This window comes from Pelodiscus sinensis, chromosome 32 (genome assembly GCF_049634645.1).
Source record: "Pelodiscus sinensis isolate JC-2024 chromosome 32, ASM4963464v1, whole genome shotgun sequence".
NCBI lineage: Eukaryota > Metazoa > Chordata > Testudines > Trionychidae > Pelodiscus > Pelodiscus sinensis.
In genome coordinates this window covers 2660504-2688253 of record NC_134742.1, presented here as the reverse complement: position 1 = coordinate 2688253, position 27750 = coordinate 2660504, and the positions used below count along the sequence as shown (strand labels likewise).

Here is a 27750-nt window from a genome sequence, read left to right as displayed (position 1 = left end):
TGGGGTGGGGGGAATGAGGAGGGGGAGCTGTCACCTCATGCCCCCCTTGGAATTTCTTCACCCCCCCCCCCCGAGTTTGGCAACCAATGATCTAGCTGGTGCTTAGTCCTGCTGTGAGGGCAGAGTTGCTACCATTTCCAGTGTTCTATGATTTTATGATTCTTCTATGTGGATTGTATGATGATTAAGATTTCAGCACCAACTCAAGTTTTTCCCAAAAAGGGTTTCTCTGCTGCATGGATTCTCCTATGTTTAATAAGGTGTGAGCTACACCTATAGCTTTTCCCACAGTCAGAGCACCCGAAAGGTTTCTCTCCTGTGTGTATTCTCCTATGTCTAATGAGATCTGACTTCTCACTGAAGCTTTTCCCACAGTCAGAACAGTTGAAGGGTTTCTCTCCTGTATGTATTCTCCTATGTCTAACAAGATACCACCTCTCACTGAAGCTTTTCCCACAATCAGTGCAGCTGAAGGGTTTCTCCCCTGTGTGGATTCTCTTATGTCTAACAAGGTATGACCTATCAATGAAGCTTTTCCCACATTCAGCACAATAAAAGGGCTTCTCCCCTGTGTGGGTTCTTCTATGTTTAACAAGACATGTGCTTCTACTGAAACTTTTTCCACAGTCAGAGCATGTGAATGGTTTCTCTCTTGTGCGGATTCTATGACTGAAGCATTTCCCAGAATCAGTGCAGTTGATGGGTTTCTCCCCTGTGTGGGTTCTCTGATGTACAAGAAGATGTGCTTTCCTACTGAAGCTTTTCTCACACTCAGAACAGTTGAAGGGTTTCTCTCCTGTATGGATTCTCCTATGTCTAACCAGGTACGACCTCTCAGCAAAGCTTTTCCCACATTCAGAGCAGCTGAAGGGTTTCTCCCCTGTGTGGATTCTGCTATGTCTAACAAGGTATGACCTATCAGTGAAGCTTTTCCCACATTCAGCACAATAAAAGGGCTTATCCCCTGTGTGGATTCTTCTATGTTTAACAAGACATGTGCTTCTACTGAAAGTTTTTCCACAGTCAGAGCACCTGAATGTTTTCTCTCTTGTGCAGATTCTATTACTGAAGAATTTCCCAGAATCAGTGCAGTTGAAGGATTTCTTCCCTGTGTGGGTTCTCTGATGTACAAGAAGATGTGCATTCCTACTGAAGCTTTTCCCACACTCAGAACAGTTGAAAGGTTTCTCTCCTGTATGGATTCTCCTATGTCTAACCAGGTACGACCTCTCAGCAAAGCTTTTCCCACATTCAGAGCAGCTGAAGGGTTTCTCCCCTGTGTGGATTCTGCTATGTCTAACAAGGTATGACCTATCAGTAAAGTTTTTCCCACATTCAGCACAATAAAAGGGCTTCTCCCCTGTGTGGATTCTTCTATGTTTAACAAGACGAGTGCTTCTACTGAAACTTTTCCCACAGTCATAGCACCTGAATGGTCTCTCTCTTGTGTGGATTCTAAGACTGAAGCATTTCCCAGAATCAGTGCTGTTGAAGGGTTTCTTCCCTGTGTGGGTTCTCTGATGTAAAAGGAGATGTGAGTTCCTACTGAAGTTTTTCCCACATTCAGAGCAGCTGAAGGGTTTCTCCCCTGTGTGGATTTTCCTGTGTCTAATAAGTGCTGACCTCCGACTGAAGCTTTTCCCACATTCAGAGCAGTAAAAGGCTTTCTCCTTTGTGTGAATTCTTTTGTGTTTAACAAGCTGTGAGCTTCTACTGAAACTCTTCCCACAATCAGAGCAGTTGAAATGTTTCTCTCCTGTGTGGATTCTTTGATTATCAATAATAGTTTTGCAGTCACTGTAAGTGGAGGGTGCTTGTTGATGGGGGATTTTCTGTCGAATGGTTTCTGTGTTTCTTTTCACCTTTCTGCTCCTGTGACTGGATTTTCCCTGTCTCTCTCCTGGATCGTTTTCCTGATGCCTTTCTAGGCTATGCTGACTCTTATAGGTTTCTCCTTGCTCAGGTCTCTGAGTGACATGCCCTTCAGATCTTCCCAATAACATTGCAAGTGGAGCCACTTGCTCTGGTCCTTTCTGCTGAAGACTTTCCTCATTGTTCTCACTTAGCATACCATCACCTGCTGGGACAGAGACAGAATCCAGACAGGAGTCATTTTCTGTGCTGAGCTGAAAGGAAAACTAAAAGGTGAATAGAAAAGTGGGAACACACCCAAATAATGTCTGGACAGGTTCAATCATCATGAGCAGAGTTCATCCTCTTTCCTCACAACCCTTCCCCAGAGGAGAGAACCCAACCCCCTACCCCTTCTGACTGGAGTTAAACACAGGCTGAAGGGTCCATTAGATTTGATGAAAATGCATAACTGACATCTACTAAGAGAGGACAGAAATTCATTTCTGAAATAGTTTAGCTCAGGGGTTTGCAACCTATGGCTCATAAGCCAAATATGGCTCTCTAGGTAGTCAAATATGGCTCTTCTGGAGCCCCAGCTCAGCCCCTCCCCTCCCCTGAGAGCAGGAAGCCAGCACTGGTGCTACAACCTTACAGTCTCCACAAGACTTGAATGCCAGCAGTTTCCTGTGGGGAGGGGCAGTGGCAGAAAGCCCCCTCCCTGCTGGATTCAGCATGCAGGGAACAAGCAGAGCTAAACATGGCTCAGCTTGACAGTGTTTTCCTTCCCCTTGCATGGGGGAACCCAGGAACCTGGGGTTAGGGCACTAGCCTGGGGTCCTCTGGGTTCAAGCCCCACCCATCCTTGAGCATCACCATGGCCAGCACCAACTTCCCCATTAGGAAGGCCTGATAAGGGGTGCCCTGAGGGTAGGGAGGTGGGGTGGGTTCTCCTGTGGCCTAGGGGTTAGGGCAATGGCCTGGGGACCCCAGTGTTGTGTAGTGACATTTCCTTCCCCCAGGACACACTTCCTGCAGCCTCCCCTGCCAGCCCTTTCCAGAGGCTTCCAGGGAATGGGAGCAGCAGAAGGTGCCTGCAACGTGGTGCAAAACCAAGTTAAGTGCCCACCCCATCTCCTTATGCCCAAATGCCACATAGCCTCCCTTGCAAGACAACCTGTCCCCCAGCATCCTGGAAGGACACCCCTTACCTTCAGCCCCCTGGACAGACCTCACACCCTCACCTACACCCCACCTCCCACTCTGCATGCCCAACCCTATCCCATTCAGTAGCAGCCCTGTACTGCACACTTAATGTTTCATTTTTGGCCCCAATCTCGAGGCTAGGAGGCCCCACAAAATCAACTAACTCTGGAACCCCAGAAGAATAAATTTGGCCTGAGGCCTTGAACCTTAGTCCTCCCTGCAGTATGGGACTGGAGCACCAGAGGAGTGAGGGGTTTCAGTTAGGGGTCACATCAGTGTGGTTTGGGGAGGTCTGAAGTGTGTTTTTGTTTTGTTTCTCACTTGTGTTGTCCCCAGTTGATTTTTCTGTGGGTTAGTGCTCCCAACCCAAAAAAGGTCCCCTACTCCTGCCATAAATAAAGACAATGTTGAAATCAGGAATGCAAAATTTTGATTATTTGGCTAACTGAATAGTCAATAAGGGCACCTCCTTCTTTGAAGTGTAGCAATAACCCTAGGGAGATGCCCCTGCTGACCCAGGGCTTCACGGAGCACAGCTGCTTTGAAGCACCCCATCTTCTCACCCCCGTTGTTGCCTCTTTCTGATAGAGGCAGCAAGTGTGTGTGGGAGGGAAGCGGCTAGTCAACTATCCGATAAGCATTTGCCTCATCAGATAGTCGACTAGTCATTCACATCCCTAGTTGAAATCTTGTTTTGGACATATTTTAATTTAGAAATGAAGTCTAGCCAACAAGCCCCCAATTGGGCTCTGCCCCCATTTGGCCACAGTGTCATAACACTCCAATACTCTGCACACACCAACCCTGAGCCCATCATACACCTGAACCCTCTGCCCTGAGTTCCTCTAACCCCCACATCCTCCAACTCCTGTACCCCCATATCCAGTCACTTGCCATAACACTCCTACAACCCCTCACACACCAACCCTAAGTCCATCATATAGCCCTATGTCCTATACCCAACCCAGCCTTCTGCCCCCCCACATCACCAGCCTCCTGACATAAGATTGACAGAAGACAGCCTGAACGTGTGTGAAGTCTCATTAAATAAAGTTTGTGAATACATTTCATTTATGCTATTATTAATCATTATGTCAATTATCAATAATATTAAGTTGTACATTTTCAGTCATGCAAATGGTCATGCTTATATGGCTCTTTGTTGACCATTTGTTCTGAATTTTGATGCAGTTTGGCTCTGGTTTGAAAAGATTGCTGACTCCTGGTTTAGCTGATTGCTCACCTGCGTGGGTGTTGCTGATGATCTCCCCTTCCTCACAGCCCTGGAGATCTGGGATGCACAGCTCTTCTCTTTGGTCCACCCAGGAGATCACATTAGCTTTGGAGACTGGAAATCCTGCTTGGGGAGTAATTAACCAAGTGTTGACCTTGTTCATTAAGGTCCATGCCATTACTGCTTCCAGAGCCAGGATCTGAGTCGCCCACCCAAAGAGGCTCCTTCCCCACTTTTCAGAGACTGGGCTCTGGATGGTAAAATATCCCAGGACACACTCACCTGCAGCAAAGGTGCATCACCTCACTTGAGAAATGGCCCAACTCATTCACCGGAGAGAGCCCAGCACTCTGCTGCACTCTCTAGGGTACAACTATGTTTCCCCCATGGCACACTCCATCCCCTCATCCCAGGGCAGACAAAAATACACTGCTTAGATGAGCTCCAGTGAGGGCTTGCTGGTCTGACACCAAGGCCCACAGGCAGGGCTCTGACTCACAGGAGATCACAGGAACTTGGAAAGGACCAAGCACATCTCTACCTCCCCAACTGTGCTCTGTCCACAAATCTCCTGGCTGGAGGGCACAGCTCACCCTGCTCTTTGGCTCAGATTCTGTACCTGAACCAGGAGGAGGCAGAGGAAGTTGTCTGAGAAGCTAAGTGAATGCTTGGGTGGCTCTATCAGATCTTGCCTATGCTCCAGACTCCTGGCCCTGGTGGGCCCTGCAAGCTGCTCACAACAGCTGCTGCGCCTGTGGCTCACCATGGCAGTGTTTGGCTGTGCTGCTTCTCCAGGGTGCTTGATTGTTGCTGCAGCTGAGCCCCACTTTTGTTGCCTCAGTTCTACTCTGCCAGCAGCAGCAGCCTCTGTGTGCTTTCCCAGTCTTCCTCTTGTGCCCAACCTGGCCTGCCATTTGTTGCCCCCCTCAGCTACACAGAATCTACTAATCACATTTTTGCATCTGGTGGGTGCATTCCTCACATCTTCAGGTAGACACTGTCTTGGACTATCATCTGATGCCTAAATGGACTTTCCCATGGACTTTTCAGCCAAATGGTGGGCAATGCCTGCCATGGCTCTTCAGAGTAGGCAAGAGCATGTCATCAGCTCATGTGATACTAAACTCCATCTAGACCAGTGGTCTCCAACCTTTTTACATCCAAGATCACTTTTTAAATGTCAGAATAAGTCAAGATCTACTGCCCCATCCTTCCCCAAAAACTCCACCCCCTCCTTGAAGCCCTGCCCTCTGTTCTCCTCCTCTCCATCACTTGCTATCCCCAGCCCTTATACACTCTCGGGTACGGCTACACTGCCGCTTTTTTTCCCGATTGTCTAGACTGGGCCAAATGTCAGAAAAACCCCTTCTTTCAGAAGCCCCCTTATTCCTCATGGAACGAGGAATACAGGGGTTACCGCAAGAGCACGTTTGCTGTTCCGCTAAAAAAAGCAGAACAAACGCATCCCTGGACACAGAAGAATTTTTCTGGGATACCTCTGGAATCCCGGAAAAACTCCTGCAGTCTAGCCATCCCCTCACTGGGTTGAGACAGGATGTATGGGCTTGGGGTGGGAATGAGGGCTTTGGGTGTGGGAAGGGGTGAGAGGTGCAAGGTCTGGGAGGGAATCTGGACACAAGAGAAGGTGGAGAAGGGGATGCTGGCTCAGGGAGAGGGCACCAGGATGGGGAGCGTTGGATTTGGGGTACCAAGCAAGCCACATGCTTGTGGATGTGAGGGTGCAGGAGTTTGAGCAGGAGTATGTGAGGGGCTCAGGACAGGGAGGTTGGGAGTAAGATGGGCAGTGTGTGAATGGTGCAGGAGTGTTGTGGCAGAAGACTGAGGATGTGGGGCTGCAGGAGTTTGGGGATGTGAGAGGCTCAGGATAGGGGTTACCAGTGTATGATAGGCTCAGACCTTGGGTCCAGGGAGGTGGTGGTGGTACAAGAGTGTTATAATGCTGCAGCCAGATGGGGGCTTGGCCCCAATTGGGGGTTTGATAGCCAGGCTTCCTTTATTATGTCAAACACAAAAAGTTTCATCATTGTCTTTATTTATGAGAAGAGCGAGGAACCTGTTTTGAGTCAGGGGTCACTGACCCACAGAAAAGTCAGTTGGGGCCACACAAGTGAGATGCAAAAAAATAACTCCTCTAACCCCCCTCTCCCAACCTCAGCCCAACTGTGGTGGTGGGAGCAGAGGACATGGTACTGAGGAAGGGTGCCAGTGGGTTCTGTGGCAGGGGACAGGATGCCAGTGGGTTCTGCTGCAGGGGACAGGGTGCCAGTGGGGACAAGGGTCAGGGTACAGGGTGCCAGTGGGTTCTGCGGCAGGGGACAGGGTACCAGTGGGGACAGGGTACCAGTAGGTTCTGCTGCAGGGGACAGGGAGTCCCCAGCACATGCCTCCTCTGGAGACTCCACCCACCCAGAGGAGGGAAGTCTGGTTGCGTGCCTCTTCTCGGGACTTCTAATCCCCCCGTCCACACAGAGGAGGGACGCCCCAGCACGCACCTTTGGAGGGGGGGGGGAGGAAGCCCGGGCACACACCTCTTCACAGGACTTCTAACACTCTCCCCACCAAGTGCAGAGAAGGGAAGCCCCGGCACGCCACAGATCTGCTTTGTGGTATGGTGCTGACTGTTTGGTGGAAGGGGAGCAGCCTGCGCACTTCAAGGGACAGGGTGGCACTTCAAACCCCGGAAGTGGCGCGCAGCTGCCGGACTTCTGTCCTTTCCGTAGGAAGCCGGCACAATCTCCCTCGTTGCTGGAGGTAGGTAATGGGGCTTCTTCAGGGTGGGGGGAAATGGGGAGGGGGTCCCGAACGCATCACGATCAAGCGGTTGGGATTTCCCAATCAACCAGTCAATCACAATTGATGGGTTTTTGACCACAGATCTAGACCTTATGCTTTTCAGCTCACAGTGGTGAGGGCTTTGCTTGGAATGAGCCCCCTCCAACTGTGCTTCCTGTAAGGTGCACACACATGTGGCCATGCAAGAGAGATTCACATGCCACCCAGCTGATCAGCAGAGTGTGCCCATTTGACAGCATGTGTTCAGGTGCCCCTCCCCAATCTTGCATAGTCCTGCAGCTGCTCCTGGGGGGGGGGGGGGATCCTCCTGCTAACTGCACAGAGCTGGGGAAGGGCAGTGCTGATGTTACAGGGTATCCCCTACACCTGTACCCTGACTCCGCAGAGCCAGGCAGAGGTGACACAGGGCTCAAGAGAACTCCAAGATGCTGCAGTCTGAGTGGTGATGGCCTTAGTTTCTTAGGGTATGTCTACACTTCAAAGTTAATTCAAAACAACAGCCGTTATTTCGAATTAACTTTAATAGTGCCTATATATTCAAACCACTATTTCAAATTAAAATCGAAATAGCAGAGCCCTTAATTCGAATTTGGTAAACCTCATTCTATGACGAGTAACGCCAAATTCGAAATACTATTTCAAATTAAGTGCTGTGTAGACACTTAATTCGAAATAGGGGGCCTCCAGCCCTTCCCAGGGAGCCCTAGTGGCCACTCTGGGCACAACCAGGAAAACTTACTCTCCTCTCCCCCAGCCCTGGAGCCATTAAAGGGGTAGACCCTGGCCACAGTGCCTGTTCCAGCTCCAAGTCTGCCAGCCCAGAGCCAGCAGTGGCCCCAAAACATAAGCCAGCAAGCCACTGGCACCCAGCCCTCCACTGCTCCCCAGGAGCAGTCTGCCAGCTCCCAGGAGCCTGCCAGGGGCTGGAGAAGGTGGGCGCCTTCCTGGTCCAGGGTGGAGATCATGAAGCTTATTCAGGATTGGGGGGGGGGGGATACCCCCAACGTCCATGATCTCTGCACTAGATGGAGGAACGCGGCTGCTTATGGCATGACAGCTGCCAGCCTAGCCACTAAAGGCCACATGCGAACCCAGGAGCAGGTTAGCATGAAAGTCAAGTTGATCCGGCAAGACCCTCAACCTTGAGCTTCCCCTCCCTATTCTTCCCCTTGGGGCTTCCCCTTTCCAGCTCCTTCCTCCCAGGTTTCCCCCTCCCCTCTCCCACCTCCTTTCCCTAGTCGCCCCAAAGGTTCATACCCCTCCCCCCAGTTTTGTTCAATAAAACGAGTTTCTATTTTTGAACATACATGTCTTTTATTTGACATCAGGAAAGGGGGCTAGGGAGGGGTAAGTGGAAGGACGTGAGGGAGGAATGGGGCACGAGCCCCCAGTGGGGAGGACCGGGGAGGCTCTGAGGGCTCCTCAGGGTGGACGCTCTCCTGCAGGGTCTCCTGGATCCTGACAGCCCCCCGATGGACCCTCCGGATGGCAGCCTGCAGAAAGTGCAGCCAGGCTGATGGCAATGACCCCATGAGATGCACCGGCGTGCCCAAGGGCAGCTCTGACTCCATGTGGCTGAGTGCTGTGGTGTCCTGAGTGCGGGCACTTAGGGCACTCCAAGACAGGACTGCTTTGTTGTCCCTCGTCAAGGTAGACAAGCAAGCAGGGAACCCTGAGAACTGTCTGGGGCAGAGTAGGGTCCCTTTAAGCAAGGAGCTCAGTTAGCCTCAGGCAGCAGCCCCACACACTAAATCCTAACCTGATGCCCTGCCAGCCCTGGTTCCGGCCAGCCTTATCTTCAGTTCAGGGTCCACTCAGTGTGGATGTACTATTTCAAAATAGTTCGAATTAAGTTAATTCAAAATAGACATACCCTTAGAGGCAGTACTCTGCTTTTGAGAGGTCCCCAGCAGTCAGCTCATACAGTCTGTGTCTCTCTCACATAAACCCTCCGTCCCAATCCCCCTCCTCTCGCGCACATCCCCATAGAGCAGAGCAGATGGGAGCCTGGCTCTAGGAGACTTTTGCCATGGTCTGAGGTCTGCTCTGAAGGGTTAGCTCCTTCCTTACAGAGGCAGTGCCTTCCTGAACCTGAGATTTCCCCAGCAGCCAACTCACACTCTCTCTCTCAAACACACATATATATACACACTGAGACAGACACAGAGATGGGTGCACACACAATTCTTCTTCCCCTGCTCACGTACCCCATCTGTGCAGATCACGGGAGAAGAGACAACAGCTTTCAGGAACAGGGCAGAACAGTTTGCAGTGTCTTAGAACACGTGCGCGCGCGCGCGCGCGCACACACACACACACACACACACACACACACACACACACACAGTCTCTGTTACACGCATGACTGGAAAGTATATATCATCTGTCTCCCCCACAGATACACAATCTCTTTTACACTCACCTTGCAGCACATAACTGTGATAGAAATGTAGCTGTGTTAGTCTGGTGTAGCTGTAACAAAAAACAGGACTATGTAGCACTTTAAAGACTAACAAGATGGTTTAATAGGTGATGAGCTTTGCTCTGGCAAAGCCTCAGAAGCACGGGAACCCGCCCGCTGCTGCCGCTTGGGTCCCGGTGCCTGTGGTCTGCTGGGGACGGTCCCCAGCAGACCACAGGCACCGGGTCTCAAGCGGCAGCAGCAGCGGTTCCCGCGCTTCTGAGGCTTTGCCAGAGCAAAGCTTCAGAAGCGCAGGAACCCGCCCGGTGCCCCTGGTCTGCTGGAGACGGTCTCCAGCAGACCAGGGGCACCGGAGCAGCTTACGAACGGGGCTTTCTCGCCCCGGAGGTCGCAGGTAGCAATCCGCTACCTTGACCTCCGGGGCGAGAAAGCCCCGTTCGTAAGTGCGGATCCGACATAAGTCAGATCCGCGTAAGTCGGAGACTGCCTGTATATGGTTGTGACAATTTTCTTCCACATAATTGTGTTATCATTGTTACTGCTTGGCACTACCTGCAATGCACTTATACTGTCTCTGTCATTTCATTCTTTCCAAGTGTGTATGTTAATGCTTTGACTGGTCTATGCATTTAATACCTGTACTTACATTTAATTCTTTGAGTAGTGAGTGCTGTCCTGGCTGGAGTAATTATCCATATGATATTTAAAAAATATATATAATGTATTTTTTTTAAAGTTAATGGTGGCACATAATTGTGCATGCACCAGTGCACACAACATGCATTCCACATTTGGATGGAAAAATAGAGCGAACCCTGCCATCCACATGCCAGACAGCTATAAAAGGCTAGTGAAACAACTCTATTTGGCCTCTTCCCAGCTCTGATCTCCGGACTATGGATGTATCCTAATGAGATCATTCTAACCACAGGACAGAAGACCTTCCAATCTTTGGACGCAATCAGACTTTTATCTAACCAGTGATTTATTCCACCATCAGCTCAAACCTGATGCAAGAATGTTGCAACATGTATCTGTATTTGATTGCATCCCTAACAGTGACAACCCCTCCTACCTGAGCAGTTCAGACTGCCTTACCGGTATTGTAAGAATACCCTGGAGGGTATGCTGGCTTTGTGGAATCCTACTGGGAGGCTGGCTAGCCTGGCGAGGAAAGGCACATCTTTCCCTTGGCTCAGAGATGGGAAGGAGCAGAGATGGTGTGTGCCACACTGGAGGCTGAGACTACCCCAGGGGACCAGGGTCAGCAAAAGGGTGCTGCAGCTGCACCTATCCAGCACCTCTGCCCCCTAAAAAGTGGGCCAGACTGCCAGTTACTCTGCACTGCCTGGCTGGTTGAAGAAACTAAAAGGCCAGTTTTTAAGCAGCAATAGTAGGTGAGTGCACATGGCCATGGCCTTATTATCTTATTGTCTAATATGTCATGGAAGTTGAAAGATACGTGGCTCCCAATCCTGACAGTGGCTGCCTTTCCATGAGTGCTGGGAGAAATGCGAAGAACTCTGGCTGCTGGACGAACACCGAGCCCATGTTGCTTTTATCTAGTGATGTATGGAACCACTTAAGGGAATTTGTTGTGGCTCCTGCTTCTTGTGTGCTTTAGAGAACAGGAAGAGAGAAAAAAGGCCTCTGTGTCCTAGAAGGGGACAGCACTGGTCTTACGGGTCTAGAACAGACAAGATAAAGGGCAAGAGTTTCTACTTTGGATTAACCAATCTCTGAGTGGCCCTGTGGGATACATGCCTGGTGGTCAGAAAGAGTGTCTGAGACTAGCTAGAGCTCCCTCCCACTTTGGCCAAGCTCTGAGACTGGTTAGTTGGTATCACACAGAGCCCATCTGCAGCCACTGACATCCGATCATGCAACTCCACTGCATGTTTTGGGATCTTTTTTGCCCTGGGCCTGTGCAGAACCCCTGGACAGCATGTGGCTCCTCTTGTCAGGAAGGCAAGATGTGCACAGCCTGCTGCTGGAGAATGGGTCCTCCATGCCCTAAGGATGTTTATTCAGTTTGTTCGTTGTGTAGATTTGCCAGCAGTTTAGAACCTGATCCTGAGTTTATTAAGACCGCACTGCTGCCTCATTTGCACTCTCTGAATCTTTTTCATCTCCTCAGAACGCTGGGAAGAGCACAGATTCCTAACATCTCCACAAAGGCAGCCTCAATGCTTTACAATTAAAAACCACAGCAATCCAAATCAGATCCTGCTTTAAGTTCTGCTAATGTAGAATCCCTCAGCCTGCTGTACCTCTCTGCTCTGGATCTGAATGAAGCTACCTCTCAGGCTTTCTAATATCTCCCACAAGATGTCCACCAGCTGTCAAACTGAAATGCACTTGGCCAAATGCAAGCGCTTCCTATGTGCCTGTTGATAGGAGGTGACAAACCTGCTGGGCTAGAACTGCAGAGAATTCACTGCTTGGGCTTGCTTTATAATTCTAACAGTGGAAGATAGCGGGGGCGCCACATTCCTCCTCCCCCATCAGATAATTACAAGGTCTGAAATATGTCAGGAATAACATCAACAATCAGGTGCTAATTAACACCAGCTCCTCACCCCAGCCTCAGAGTTGCCTCAACAATAAGAAAAAGGAAGAGGAGCTTGGACTGACCTCACTCGTGGCACCCCATGCCTTGTGCAGCCTGCTCCACACTGCCTAGTCTGGGCCCAGGAAAGAGAGTCCCGACTCTACTCAGCACCAGCAGCTGCAGCCCAGCTGGTGCAGGATGCCCAAAACACTCCACCCATACCTCATCCCACTGACCCTCCCTCTATTCCCTCATCACATGACCTTCATCCACATTCTCTGCAGGGTTCTGCACCTCATTAGTGAAATGCCACCTGTGTGGATCCGCTCACTGGGTCTGTGGCCTTTCACTCCCTTGTGCACAGCTGCGCAGGAAGCCACCTTAGAAGGAACAAGGGCTGGAAAGAAAAAGGTGCTTACCGAACAGCAGCAGCAGCGCAATCCAGCAAAGGAAGAGCTGTCCAGAAAAGCAGCTACTGCAGCAGCAGCCCATCCTGGGTTCCAGGGCTACCCTTGGCAATGGCTGCTCTTGCCAGTAGGCTCAGGAGCAGCTAACCTAGCAACTCCACAGGCGTCTCCCTAGAGAGCAGCACTGATCTCAGCAGCAGCTTGCCGTGAACTCGCCAGAGAGCCCTGTGCTCCATGCATTCACCAACACCCTCTAGCAACTGACACAACAGAAGCACCATTCTGTTGTTGGGCCAGAGGGATTTCTAAGGAAAGGGAAAGAAATATGAGGAATAAATGAGCAGTGGCAGAATGGAGAGGGGAAAGTACAGGGATCCCCCAGAGTTATGTGCATAGTCTTGCGGAGTTACACAAGCCTTGCTGGAGCTTCATGTCAGGCCCCTGCTGCATCAGCTCCCACCCATCACTCTGAACCTCCCACTCAACCTTCACACTCACATTGCCTCTAGTCATTCCCTTGGACTTGTGTCCTGCCCAGACACACACTGGCTGGACATGCTGCCCCATTTCAAGATGAGGCGCTCTGTGTTCTACCTCCATTCCCCACCCCAGCAGGAATTGCAGTTGGCTGGGCTCTGTCATGGAGCACGGGCATGTTGCTGACTCCATTTTCAGCCTTCCCTGGCACTTGTTTGTTCTGGACCAGAGGGAGATCCAGGGCCCAGGCCTGTTTGTATCTGGAGTGTGCCAGGGTTACAGCTTCTTTTCTGTCTCCTCCAGAGCCCCTTGTTGAGATTATTCCTGCACTTATGCCTTCACATTTGTATTGACTCACTGCCCACAGACGACCCCACAAGTCTTCAAGCCTCCTCATAGGTGTACTTCTGACTCTGGTAAAGAAGGCTACATATAACTGCAGGACGAGAGTATGGCAGGGAGTACATTCTGTGACTCAGGTCAGTAATATTGCATCTTCATCCACATGTTATTCCAAACCATCCTGTTCAGTGTCCATTCACCAGCACTCAATCCTGACAAAGGATAATTAAAAACAACTTGATGGGGAGAACCTATCCACAGGCTGAATGGACAACTGGACATATGGGTTATGAATGTCTCAAAAAACAGTGCTTAGCCCAGCAAGTATTTTCTGTTCATGCTTTTCCGGAAAAACAAACACCCGCCCATAAAAAGACAACAAGGAGGAAAATGGAGGTTTTGCTGGCGCCCTCAGCAGAACAGTATTAACCATTGTCTGGGAACCAGAACAGGCCTGGCTTTAACAGAACAGTAGTACAGTGGGTACAGCCAACCACATTGGCACATTCCAGATGGGAAAGAGGATATAAAACACACCAATCTCTGCAGTAATTGCAAACGGACACTCCTAAGGGATGGCAGAGGAATACATGGTCCCTTGTGTAAATCAGGGGGGGGATGAAGGGATAATGGATATGGATGTTTTGTTCCAATGAGCAGGTACAAGGATAAGGGGTGTGTGATGGGGCATCTGCCCCACACTGGCCCTTTAAGGAGTTAAAACCGAGACCTGGCTGAGGAGCTAGAGCCATGGAACACAGGCCCTAGTTCTCATGGGGGACTTTAATCACCCTGACATCCTGTTGGGAAACCAATACAGCAGTACACAGACAATCCAGGAAGTTTTTGGAGAATGTCAGGAATAACTTCTTGGTACAAGTGCTGAAGGAACTGAACAGGGGCCATGCACAGCTTGACCAGCTGCTCACAAACAGGGAGGAACTAGTAGGGGAAGTAGAGATGGGTGACAACCTGGAAAGCAGTGATCATGAGATGGCCGAGTTCAGGATCCCAACCAAAGAAAGATAGGAGAGTAGCAAAATACACACCCTGGACTTCAGAAAAGCAGACTTTGACTCCCTCAGAGAACTGATAGGCAGGATTCCCTGGGATGCTTACATGAAGAGGAAAGAAGTCCAGGAGAGCTGGCAATATATTTTAAAGAAGCCTTATGAAAGGCACAGGAAGAAACCATCCTAATGTGCAGTAAGAAAACCAAATATGGCAGGCGACTAGATTGGTTTACCGGGGAAATCCTTGGTGAATTTAAACACAAAAAGGAAGTTTACAAGAAGTGGAAATCTGGACAGATGACTAGGGAGTGCCCAACAGAGGGGAGTATAAATAAAGGCTCATGGAGAGGATCAGAGAACCACTCTTGCTCTGGCTGGGGAGCAGGAAGGATCTAGCTGCTAGGGAAGCTAGAGGCTTCCTGATTTAGAGCAGGTCTGAGGAAAGTCAGGCAGATCTGGGGAAGTTCTGGCCAGAAAAGCTCCCAGGCTGCAGGACCTGAAGCAAGGCCCCTGGGCATTAGGGTTATAGGGAGTCAGCCAGCATAGGCAAAAGCAGCAATGATGAGTGGCAATTTCAAACTGCAATTTGCCCCTATGGCAGGGGCTACATGAAGACTGACAGTGGGTCACCGAGGCAAGGTGAGGATAGGGGGACTGAATGTCCCCAGAGGGGGAGGACTCCAGAGTATGGGGCACTGAGGTAGGACAGTACCCAGGTAGGAGGGCAACATGGTCTGGAAGAGACATGAGCCCTAACTTAGAGTGGTGGAGAATAATAAGTAACAGCAGGTGACACACCAGCAAGAAGGGGGTGCTACAGCACCAAAATACTAATTCCCTGAGTGACTAGCAGGAAGTGCCATTGGTAGCGAGTCTGCCCTGTCACAGGGGGTTGCAACACATTGAGCTCAATGTTCATTTGTTTGTGACAATGTACGAAAGGGGAAGTCATAGGAGGGCATGTTGGTGCTGGCTGAGGAGCAACATTCTGGTTGTTAGCTGAGCCAGTACCATTATCGGGGTTGACATGTCTCACTGTACTTGTGTCAAGGGCGCTGGGACACTATAACTCAGCTTATTTGACAATAAACCTGGCTGAGTGCCTTAGCCCCCAAAGAGAGCCTGTGTCTTCAGTAACGACCTGAACGGTGCAGCATGGACAAGCCACATGCTCTGCCAGTGCAGCTGGCATCAGAGCTCCATTAAGAGCTGCCCTGAGTAGCCATAATGACTCTGTAGTGCTAGCAGCAATTCATATGGCACTGCAGCTGTTATAGGAAGCAAAGATTATCAGTCATAGCAGACCTGGCCAAAGAGTTTGCAGGGCTCAAGGCAGTGTGGCTGAGCTATGCGGCTCCCAGTCAAGGCAGTGAGTGAGCAGCCAAGAGCTGGGCAGTGTGGTGCCCAAAGGCCGGGCCTGAGTCACAGCAGCACCTAGGATCTCCAGTGACAATCAAGACTGTACTGTGCTGCTAGGGTGCTCACTGAGCTGAGCATCTCCCCTAATGTATTTCATCCTTCCCCAGCTCTGTGAAATAGGGACTTACTATAACAGCTATTGCAGAGACAGGAGCCGGGCAGACAGTCTAAGGCTATGTCTACACTGCAGGCTTTTGCCGGAAGAGAGTATGCTAATGGCACTTATTAGCATTTGTCACGCTGTCATTTCCATATTCTATGCCGATGCTTTTTGTGCAAAAAACAAGCAGGGTAGATGGGTCCATTTTACGCAAAAAACCCCTTTTGTGCAAAATCCTTATGCCTCAAAAAAGGAGGTATAAAGATCTTGCACAAAAGGGTTTTTTTGCAAAAAAACGGACCCGTCTACACTGCTTGTTTTAGCGCGAAAACCTCTGGCGCAAAAAGCATTGGCAGATAAAATGCAAATGACAGCATGACAAATGCTAATGAGAGCTTCAGTAGCATACTCTCTACTGGCAAAAGCCTGTAGTGTAGACATAGACAAAGGCTACGTCTACACTGGCACCTTTTTCCGGAAAAGGGATGCAGATTAGCCAAGTCGGAATTGCAAATGCAGCGGGGACTCCCTCAGAGAACTGATAGGCAGGATTCCCTGGGATGCTTACATGAAGAGGAAAGAAGTCCAGGAGAGCTGGCAATATATTTTAAAGAAGCCTTATGAAAGGCACAGGAAGAAACCATCCTAATGTGCAGTAAGAAAACCAAATATGGCAGGCGACTAGATTGGTTTACCGGGGAAATCCTTGGTGAATTTAAACACAAAAAGGAAGTTTACAAGAAGTGGAAATCTGGACAGATGACTAGGGAGTGCCCAACAGAGGGGAGTATAAATAAAGGCTCATAGAGAGGATCAGAGAACCACTCTTGCTCTGGCTGGGGAGCAGGAAGGATCTAGCTGCTAGGGAAGCTAGAGGCTTCCTGATTTAGAGCAGGTCTGAGGAAAGTCAGGCAGATCTGGGGAAGTTCTGGCCAGAAAAGCTCCCAGGCTGCAGGACCTGAAGCAAGGCCCCTGGGCATTAAATTTTCCCCGCTGCATTTGCATGAACATGGCTGTCGCTTTTTTCCAGCTCGGGGCTTTGCCGGAAAAAAAGCGGCAGCCATGTTCATGCAAATGGAGCAGGGAAAATTTAAATCCCCGCTGCATTTGCAATTCCAACTTGTCTCATCTGCATCCCTTTTCCGGAAAAGGGGTGCAGTGTAGACACAGCCTAAGGGTATGTCTAGACTGCATCCCTCTGTCGGCAGAGGGATGAAGATTAGGCAGGTTGACATTGCAAATGAGGCGGGGATTTAAATATCCCATGCTTAATTTGCATAAAAATGGCCACCGTTTTTGCCAACTCAGCACTTTATTGGCAAAAAGCAGTAGTCTAAAGCAGTGGTCTCCAACCTTTTAACACCGAAGATCACTTTTTAAATCTCAGAACAGGCGAAGATCTGCCGCTCCGCCTCTTCCTTGAAGCCCCACCCTCTCTATTCTCCTGCTGTCCATCACTTGCTATCCCCAGCCCTTACTTACACACTCTGATAACAGTTTATTTTTAAATTATGCGATATATAAAATTAAAATCATGTGTTTATAGTTATGAAATAAATGGTCTGTTTTTTATTCATGCTATTTAAATCTAAAGTAAAGCATTTATAATTATACATTTTGTGGGGACAGAGTTATGTGGCTGGGGGCAGGGGAGAGAGGACATGGTTCTGCAGCAGGGGACAGAGTGCCAGTGGAGACAGAGTTCAGGGAGTGGGGACAGGGTAGTGGGGACAGAGCTTTGTAGCTGGGGACAGGGGAGTGGGGACAGAGTTTGGGGAGTGGGGACGGGAATGGGGACAGAGTTCAGGGAGTGGGGACAGGGTAGTGGGGACAGAGCTTTGTAGCTGGGGACAGGGGAGTGGGGACAGAGTCTGGGGAGTGGGGACGGGAATGGGGACAGAGTTCGGGAAGTGGGGACAGGGGAGTGGTGACAGAGTTCTGTAGCTGGGGACAGGGGAGTGGGGTCTGGGGAGCAGGGAGTGTGGACAGGGGGCGGGGTGCCAGTGGCAGCAGAGAGTCCCCTGCATCTGCTTCCTCCCAGGATTCTCCTCCCACCCCGGAGGGAAGCCTGCACATGCCTCCTCCGGGCCCGACCTCCCCCCTACCCCTCCCACGGCGCAGGGAAACCCTGTGCGTGCCTGCCCCGGGGCCAACCCCTCCTCCCCCGCGGCGGGGCCAAACCCCTGCAGGCACCTGCCCCAGGGCCAAACCCTCTTCCCATGGCGCGGCCTGGCCCCCTCTCCTCCCGCAGCATAGCCAACCCCCATGGGCACCTGCGCTGGGGCCAAACCCCCTCCTGTGGCATGGCCCGGCCAACTCCCCCTCTCCCCTTCCCACCCGCAGCACGGCCAACCCCCGCGGGCACCTGCCCCGTGGCCAAACCTCCCTCCCGTGGCACGGCACGGCACGGCCCAGCCCAGTCAACCCCCTCCCCTCCCGCAGCACGGCCAAACCGCAGGGCCTACCCCACTCCCGTGGCGCAGGGAAACTCCTGCGCTCAACTCACCCCTCCGGCACCAGTGGCGCAGGGAAGCTGCTGCACTCTTCCTCCACAGCCGATGCACTCTTCCTTCACGGCTGACGCCCCCTCCCCCAGCACGCAACAGAGCTGTGGGAGGGGAGCAGCTCCCCCACTTCTGAACCCCCGGAAGTGACGGGGGCTTCAGACAGGACTTCCATCCACCCCATGGGAAGCTGGCACTATACTAGAGGTAGGTAGTGGGGCTTCTCAGGGGTGGGGGGGAAAATGCAGGGGTAGGGGTTTCCGAACACCTCGTGATTGTCTGGTCAAGGTGGTCGATTGCGATCTACGGGTTGGTGACCACGGGTCTAGAGGGGTATCTGTCAAGAACGTTTTTTTCGACAGACCCCTTATGCCTCCCGCAAGGAGGTTTACAAGATCTGTTGAAAAAGGCTTTCTTTCTTGACAGATCCCCCTCTAGACTGCCACGTTTTGCATACAACGTACTGAGTCAGCAAAAATGGTGGCTATTTTTATGCAAATTAAGCACAGGGTATTTAAATCCCTGCTTCATTTGCAATGCCAACCTACCTAATCTGCATCCCTCTGCCAACAGACAGATGAAGTCTAGACATAGACTTGGTCACTTAGGGTGTGCAGAGCAAGGAATTGAACACAAGTCTCCTAACACCAAGTGCAGTCCCTGAAATGCAAAATGAGTTTACTTCATGTTTATCTGCTACAGAGATACTCCCTGCAGAATGCTTGTGGAGCGTGAACTGCCTCCCTTAGCCCAGCACCCAGCCCCTCTCAATGGCGGGAACCAGCATGTCAGAGAGATCAGCCAGAGGCAGGTAAGAACTCTGGGAACCTCCTCCTCCTCTGGGCTCAGCACCCTGGCACAAGATGTACTCTGGAGGCACTAACAGTAGCCAGAGCAAGCCCCAGAACTCTGGTACCCACCGTTCCTGCCAGGGCTCTTCCACTCATACATCTGGCCAAGGCACAACATGGGCATGATGGTGGGAAGCACATTCAGACCTAGGGTGTGGGAAGAGCAGCGTCATTATGTTCCTGAACCTGCTTCCCCTGGGAAAGGACAAGTCTCACACACAAGGAGCCAGGATTATTGGGGCTGATACTCCTGATATTGAGGGGCTGGGACAACGAGGGACCCTGAACCAAACCCAATCACTCCAGAGCTCACTCAGCTTCTGATAACTGAGGGGATAGGAATCCTTACCTAGCCAGCTCACAGCCTCATAATTCTCCTGCATCACATCCCAGTAGAGGGCTCTCTGACCCGGGTCCAACAGAGCCCATTCTTCCTCACAGAAATACACTGCCACCTCCTCGAAGCTCACTGGCCCCGTCACAGCCATTTTCTTTTCCTGGCTCTGCAGGCCATGGGCTGAGCTGGAGCAAGACATGGGTGTTCTGCAGCCTGTCAGGGGAGAAGGGCAATTAGAAACATTTCAGAAGGGGCTTTAATCCTTTCCACATCTCCCTCCCCTCCAGATTCTGTCCCCTTGACACACATGCTAAAAAACCTGCCATTTTAGGCAAATGCTTGATGTTCCATAAACAGCACACACAAGTTAGATCTCTCATCCATATTCATTTCTCTAAATATTTGGCTTGAATTTCAACATGAATCCCATTGTTGCAGAGGCGGTAAATTCGGAGTACCCATGTTTCTGGTAAAAAAGCTGCAGATTCATCTGCCTGAATATGGACACAGGTGTCTAAATTTAGGGTCCTATGTTTAAAGCCCTTAGTCTTCTTTCATTTTTTCGTAGCACAGGCCAAGCCATCTCATTCAGACTAAATAAGACACAGATACTTTATAAACCCTCTCCAGAACAGAGATTAAGTGAAGACAAAGGGACCGCTTGGATATTTAAAATTCAACACACCTGCTGAATTGAATGGTTACAGGATGAGATCCTTAGATTCACAGGATCGGGGATGGGATCATAAGATATTGTATTTAATCTTGTTACCCCAGGACAAATGTTTATTCCCCCAGCCCAGAGCATATTTTCTAGAAAGTCATCAAGTTTTGCTTTGAAGACAGCAAGAGATGGACACTTCACCAGTTCTTCAGTCATTTAACTCGGTGGCTCATCATCTTCCCTCCAAATAATTAGGCCTCAATTGCAGTATTGTGTCCAGTTCTAGATACCACATTTCAAGAAAGATGTGGAGAAATTGGAGAAGGTCCAGAGAAAAGCAACAAAAATGATTAAAGGTCTAGAAAACATGACCTATAAAGGAAGACTGAAAGAACTGGGCTTGTTTAATTTAGAAAAGAGAAGACTACGATGAGATACGATAGCAGCTTTCAAGTATCCAAAAGGGTGTCACGAGGAGGAGGGGAAAAAAATCTGCTTGGCCTCTGGTGATAGGACAAGAAGCAAGGGGCTTAAACTGCAGCAGGGGAGGTTCAGCTTAGACATTAGGAAAAACTTCCTGACCGAGTGGTTAAACATTAGAGGTTGTGGAATCTACAACTCTGGAAATATTTAAGAGCAGGTTGGATAGACACCTATCAGAGATGATCTATATTAAGGCTACTCAACATGCAGCCCATGGGCTGCAAGCGGCCCATTGCTTATTTGTTTGCAGCCCGCAGTGAGGTTTGAGTTTGTGGGGGGCTCAACATGCGGCCCGTGGATGGGATCCTTTGAACATATCCTCCACTGGGAATACAGTAATAAGAAGCGTTAAAAATGGCAATTGTTAAAACTGTGAAGCCAAAACAAAAAAGTATTCAATAAAACAGTCTTCAGGTGATGTGTTTTAGTAGTTAAATTCCTGAACTGTCATTGCTCATTAAAAGTACTGTCATATGGGTGGAAGTTGGGTAAATATTGCATTTTATTAGTAGCAGCAGAACTGACTTAAACGGGGGCCTGCATGTTGTGTAGTCTTGCCTTAATTTTTGTATTCATGCTGATACAGGACTTGGGGGACCTGGTGCTGCACAGGTGGGAGCAGGAGGTGAGAGCTTTTTTCGGTGTGGACCGATGATCTAATGTTGACAAGATGAGACCCGGAGATTAATTTAAGATGCTCCATCTTTTATAGGACTTTTCTCCCATCCAGGCCTATGCATTTTGCTTCAGCAGGTCTTAATCACCAAGCATTCTGCTTAATCTCTCTTTATCTGGGAGTTATGGTGTCTCCTTTCCAATGTTATTTCCAGACTGTCTTGTTTGTAACACAGTGCTTGCTTCTAAATACTCCAAAGACATCTACATGTCCTCCATCTGTCTGCTTTGTATTAGGCCTCAATTTATGGCACCTTGATGTCTCTGAGCCTTCTAACCCCCTCCTCTATTCCATAGTCTGGACTCTGAAACTGTTGGGCCTACAAGCTATCTCTCCAAACACTAACATTGCATTCACTCCCCCTCCCCAGGAATTACACAATCATTTCACAGATGAGAAAAGGGTTCAGTTGTTAGTACAAAAGGTATCAATCTGAGTACAAAGATTTTATTGGTACAAAATTTTAATTCATTCCTTATATTTTCCTCATAACACAATCAATATTCTAATTACTTCTAAGAGCAACGGTGTGATCATGCTGAATCACAAGGATCCTGCTGATCTCTTTCTATCTTGACATCGGATACATCAGGCAAATTGCTTGTGTTTGTATCTTTATTAAGTGCCTAGAAGACTGTTCTTCCCCGCTAATCAGAGAAGGGTGACCAGCAGAATTATAGTTGGTTAACATTTAGGCTACGTCTACACTGGCGCGTTCTCATGCAAAAACTCTTTTGTGGAAGAGTTCTTCTGCAAAAACTCTTCCAGAAGAGAGTGTCTACACTGGTATGTGCTTTTGTGCAAGAGCATCCATGCCAGTATAGATGCTCTCTTGCGCAAGAAAGCTCTGATGGCCATTCTTGTGCAAGAAATTCACGTTGCCTGTCTACACTGGCCTCTTTTGGAAGAGCTCTTGCGCAAGAGGGTTTATTCCTGAGTGGGAGTGTCAGAGTTCTGGCGCAAGAAGCCCTGATTTTATACATTAGAATGTCAGTTTACTTGTGCAAGAACACGTGGCTAGTGTAGACAGGCAGCAAGTTTTTGCGCAAGAGCAGCCGCTTTTGCTCAAGATCACATCAGTGTAGACACAGCCCTCCTGCCCTTTGCCTGGAAGTTTCCCCCTTCCCCCAGGAGTCCCCTGTTTGTGGTACAGAGCAGGAAAGGGAGAGGAAGGGTGCTGATGTCAGGGTATTCCTTTTTTCATTCTGTATTCTATTGCCACAGAAAAGGGAGAGGGAAACAACAGGACCTGGGATGGAAGGAGTTTGCTGGCTGCTTTTGAGAGTGGTGCAAGGGTGACACTTAGCACCACTGTCCCGTCACCCAGGAGTCACCCGTGGTAAACAGTGTCCAGCTGGAGCCAGCTCCTAACCGCTGCCCATTATGTACCCTCCTCTATACCCAAGCCACTGCCCTAGCCCCGAGCCCCCCTAAACCTCCTAACAGAGCCTGCATCCTGAACCCCCTCCTGTACCCCATCTCAGAGCCTCCCCACACTCCAACTCTCTTAGCCCAGTACCAGAGCCTGTGCCCCAATCCTCTGCTGAATGAAAAGGAGGAAGAATGGGAGGACAGAGCGAGCAGTGGGGCAGGGCCTCGGAGAAAGAGCATGAAGGAGGCGGGGCAAGGATATTTGGGTTTGAGGTAGATCCTGGATTGCACTTAAATTCAAAAAGTGATTTCTTCCTTAAAAAGGTTGGAAACCCCTGCCTTACTCTGCTCTGAGTCACTGAAATGGTAGTCAATTCAATTGATTGGTTTTCAGTGGCCTCCAACTTTTTTATACCCAAGATCACTTTTTAAATGACAGACTAAGCCAAGATCTACCGCCCCGCCCCTTCCTTGAAGCCCCGCCCTCTCTAGTCTTCTCCTGTCCATCACTTGCTATCCCCAATCCTTATACTGCTGCTTTAAAAAAAAATATTCTGTAGGAAGAGGTTTTTCCAACATTTGGCCTGTCTAGACTGGACCAAATGTCAGAAAAAAAACCCTTCTTTTGGAAGCCACCTTATTCCTTGTGGAAAGAGGAATATAGGGCTGACCAAAAGCCTGTTTGCTCTTTCACTAAAAAAGCGGAAGAACAAATGCAACCCTGGATGCAGAAGAGTTTTTCTGGGATATCTCCAGAATCCTGAAAAACTCCTGGGCTGTGTCTACACTGGCAAGTTATTCCGGAAAATCAGCCGCTTTTCCAGAAAAACTTGCCAGCTGTCTACACTGGCCGCTTGAATTTCCGGAAAAGCAGTGACGATCTAATGTAAAATCATCAGTGCTTTTTCCGGAAAAACTCTGCTGCTCCCGTTCGGGCAAAAGTCTTTTTCCGGAAAACTGTTCTGGAAAAGGGCCAGTGTAGACAGCACAGTAGTGTTTTCCGCAAAAAAGCCCCGATCAGGGCTTTTTTGCGGAAAAGCGTGTCTAGATTGGCCACGGACACTTTTCCAGAAAAAGTGCTTTTCTGGAAAAGCATCCTGCCAATCTAAACACACTTTTCCGAAAATGCTTTTAACGGAAAACTTTTCCGTTAAAAGCATTTCCAGAAAATCATGCCACTGCAGACGTAGCCCTGCAGTCTAGCTGGACCCTTGCTGTGTTGAGACGGATGTGTAGTCTCTGGGGTGGGAATGAGGGATTTGGGTGTGGGAAGGGGCGAGAGGTGCAAGCTCTGGGAGGAAATCTGGATGCAGGAGGAGGTGGAGAAGGGGACAATGGCTCGGGGAGGGGGCTCCAGGCTGGGCAGTGTTGGGATAAGAAGCAAGCCACAGGCTTGTGGATGTGAGGGTACAGGAATTTGGGTTGGGGTATGTGAGGGGCTCAGGGCAGTGGGTTCCAGTGTTTGATAGGCTCAGATCTAGGGTCTGGGGAAGGAGGAATGCAGGAGTGGTTGTGGCCAGGTGGGGGCTTGGCCCCAATTGGGGGTTTGTTGGCCAGGCTTCATTTTTAAATAAAATACTATGTTAAACACAAAAAGTTTCTGCATTGTGTCTTTATTTATGAGAATGGCAGGGAACCTGCTTGAGACAGGGGTCACTGTCCCATAGAAAAGTCATTTGGGAGCAGGGGACACAGTACTGGGGAGGGGTGCTAGTGGGTTCTGGGGCAGGGAACAGGGTCTCAGTGGGGGCAGGGTGCCAGGACAGGTTTCTGCAACAGGGGACAGGGTGCTGGGGGGGGGGGGGAAGGGACAGGTTTCTGCAGTGGGGAAGGCAGAGGGACAGGTTTCTGCAGTAGGAGACGGTGCCAGAGGGAACTGGTTTCTGCAGGGGGGGCAGGGTGCTAGAGGGCAGGTATCTGCAGCGGGGTGAGGAGGCAGGTTTCTGCAGCAGGGTGGGGAGGCAAGGGAGAGGGAACAGGGGGCTAGGAGGGCAGGGGACAGGTTTGGGGCAGGGAGTTCCCTACACCAGCCACGGAGGGAAGTCTCTGACGCACTCCCTCCGGACTGACCACAGGGCAGCCAGGCTGGAGCGAAGAGAAGCAGCTGCCCGGCCAGCTGGCCATGGCGCTCAGCCAGGGTGCACTAAGCTCCATATGGGCAGGCGCAGAGGGGAAGTTGCCCTCTTGTAAAGCAGGCTTTTTCTGTCCACGGCCTTCGCGTATAGCCCATCCTGCCACACAAGGTCCCTCACCCAAAACCCCACATACTCAGAGGAACATGGGAAGCACAATGAAGTTTTGTGAATGGAATTTGACCTTACAGGCATCCTGGGACTCACAGGAGCCAAAAAACAGGGAGGTGAGCATGACTAGATAGCGCCTACCTGCATTTACAGATAAGCCTCATTTGACCGTAGCTTGACCAGTCTTAGAGGCAAGAGAAAAAGAAAACATAAGGTAATAAAACACAACTGTCTCACACTATGCCCCATCTGGTCCTGTCCACGAGGGGATCACACATACATCATGAAAATTCCTATAGGGCAGTATTGTCATACTACCTCATAACTAGCCTATCAGGCCCTGCCAAATGCAGACCCTAGTATGGCATTAGACACCGAATTTTTGTATAAAAGATCCTCTACCCCTTTGTTCGACGGAGGTTCCGTGTATTGAGGGCACGTGTCTTTTTTTGCCCGGCTAAAGGATTGATCACCCTGAGGCTGCCTCCCCACCCTTCGAGTCAAGTATAAGGGTGCACGAGTCCTGAGCATGCTCCGAGTTCTAGTGTGTCTTTGTGTTATCGTTGCTGGATTTGTAAGTATTGCTTAAATGTATCAGTTATTGGTTTAATTAATATTTAAATTGTGTTAATTTCACTGTGTAATTCTGTAAAGCGTATCTAAGTTCTGTTAACCACACTGTGTAAATTGTATAATTGTGTTGTATAGTAGTGTTGTATTTAAGTTAAGTATAAGTGTTAGAAATAGAAGCCCCAGAGTTGTTAAGTTGTAAAAGTAGATTTATGACTAACTCCACCAGCTGCCCTAAAATAACCATAGAGGAGCTGGCTTTGGACAAAGTTTTAATCATCGTTATATTGTCTTTGTTTTTGTATTTTTGTTAAGCAAATTAGAGACAGTGATTTGGTATGGTTGAATTGTAATCAAAGAAGTTTGTAATTAGTTAAGTATAGCTAAGTTTAGGGTTTTCTACCCTGTAAAAGTATTGAGCAATTGCTAGTTTAAAAAAACCATTTGCTAATTGTTAGTTTTGATGAAAAAAATCATTCCACTTAATAAAAATAATTTGTTTCACCATCATCCAGTAGTTTTCACTGGGTAGTCAGCTTTAACCCTTGAGGCTCCCATCACAGCACCGAACCAAAGTGTAACATGCCCAATCAGCTGGAGCGCAGTTCAGCCTTCTCTGGGCTGAATGCCACAGCCAGCTGGTCAGGCAGCTTCTCCTTTGCACCAGCCCACGTGGAGCATGGTGCACCCTGGCTGAGTGCCATGGCCAGCTGGCTGGGCAGCCGCTTCTTCGCTCCAGCCTGGCTGCCCTGCGCTCAGCCCAGGGAGGCTGTGCCTAGCTCCAGCTGTGCTGGAGCAAGCTTCCCGGGGCTGAGCTGGCCATGGCACTCAGCCAGGGTGCACCAAGCTCCATGTGGGCAGGCACAGAAGAGAAGCCACCGATCAGTTGGAGTGCAGGGCAGCCTCTTTCAGCTGAAAGCCAGTCAGCTGGAAGCCAGTCAGCTGGCTGGGGTGTTTCAGCCCTCCCGACTTCACAGCTCCCACCATTCCTCGCAGCTACTCACCTGTGTTGTTGCTCAGTGAGTAGCTGCTCCTCAGATGAGGAAATCTAATGTAAATGTACTGCACAGGCGCGCAGTTCAGAGAGGGCTCAAGAGCTACTCTTAGAGCCTGAGATCTACTGGTAGATCACGATATACTGGTTGGTGACCACAGGTTTAGCTGCCTGAAGGTTGTTAAACCAATTAGTAATAGAAATGTAGCCATGTTAGTCTGGTGTAGCTGAAGCAAAATACAGGACTATGTAGCACTTTAAAGACTAACAAGATGGTTTATTAGATGATCATCTAATAAACCATCTTGTTAGTCTTTAAAGTGCTACATAGTCCTGTATTTTGCTTAAACCAATTAAGTTGAGTACCTCTTCAGCTGAATGGCTTTTTAAGACTAAGCCAGCCAGGGAGCTGACCAGCGGGGACCTTTTCAAATGGGTGAAGGGCTCCCCAAGCGCACCAAGTGGGGAGACTCTTGAAGACCCTTTGGAAATGTAATGGCGACCCATATTTGGAGCCGGACCCGCTTACGTCCCAATTCCAAATTCTAACTTTCTCTGCGCTCTTGGACACGTAACATCACCTCCCCGCCTGCTCCCCTTCCCGCCTTGTGCGCCCCACAGAGCAGTTACCCCTCGCAAGCATTTACAGAAAAAATGGCGGTTTGTAAGAATCAGTTTAACCCGCAAAGCTGGATGGGACAATCCTGCCCCGCAAGGCGGAGGGGGCAGAGCCCGGCCCGTGTGCGCGGGGTCCCTGCAGCGGGCGGGAGCCGGGCAGAGGCGCGGGGCGGAGGCACCAGCAGGCTCCGCGACGGCCCCGGACAATTCCCGCCGCAGCGAGTCTCCGCGTGTCCGGCCCCGCCCCGGTACCGGCCCCGCGACCCGCCCCCGAGCAACACCCCGACCTCAGGCGCGGGCAGGGGAGGGAGGGAGCGAGCCAGCCCCCCCCCCCATTTATCTGCCCTGAAATTCCCCACCCCCTTCAAGTCTGGCCCATCCCCGGCCCACGCTCCCATGCCCCCTCCCCCCCGCCTCACCTCGGCTTGGTTCAGCCGATTCCTCCAGCCCCACCCTGCTGCCGAGAAACGGAAGCAACGGATAACGGCACAAACGACCCCCTCCACATTTGCCCCGCAAGGCCCGCGGCGCATGCGCAGTCAGCGAGGCCGCCTCCCTCTGCCGGCGGGCGCGCAGTCCGAGACTCCGCCCTGGGACCAATCG

At 50.1% G+C, this 27750-nt stretch overlaps 1 protein-coding gene across 1 annotated transcript in view; it reads right to left on the bottom strand.

Annotated features, from left to right (window-relative positions):
• The window catches only part of LOC102452821 (uncharacterized), a 53846-nt gene extending 26156 nt beyond the window's left edge, over nucleotides 1-27690 (bottom strand). The window contains exons 1-4 of the mRNA XM_075913358.1: nucleotides 27567-27690; nucleotides 19541-19741; nucleotides 4301-4417; nucleotides 208-2080 (exon numbers count right to left, since the gene is read on the bottom strand). Of these exons, the coding sequence (XP_075769473.1) occupies nucleotides 208-2080; nucleotides 4301-4417; nucleotides 19541-19727 (2177 nt within the window). The 5' untranslated portion in view covers nucleotides 19728-19741; nucleotides 27567-27690. The remainder of the gene's footprint in view (nucleotides 1-207; nucleotides 2081-4300; nucleotides 4418-19540; nucleotides 19742-27566) is intronic.
• Between the last annotated feature and the right edge of the window lie 60 nt (nucleotides 27691-27750).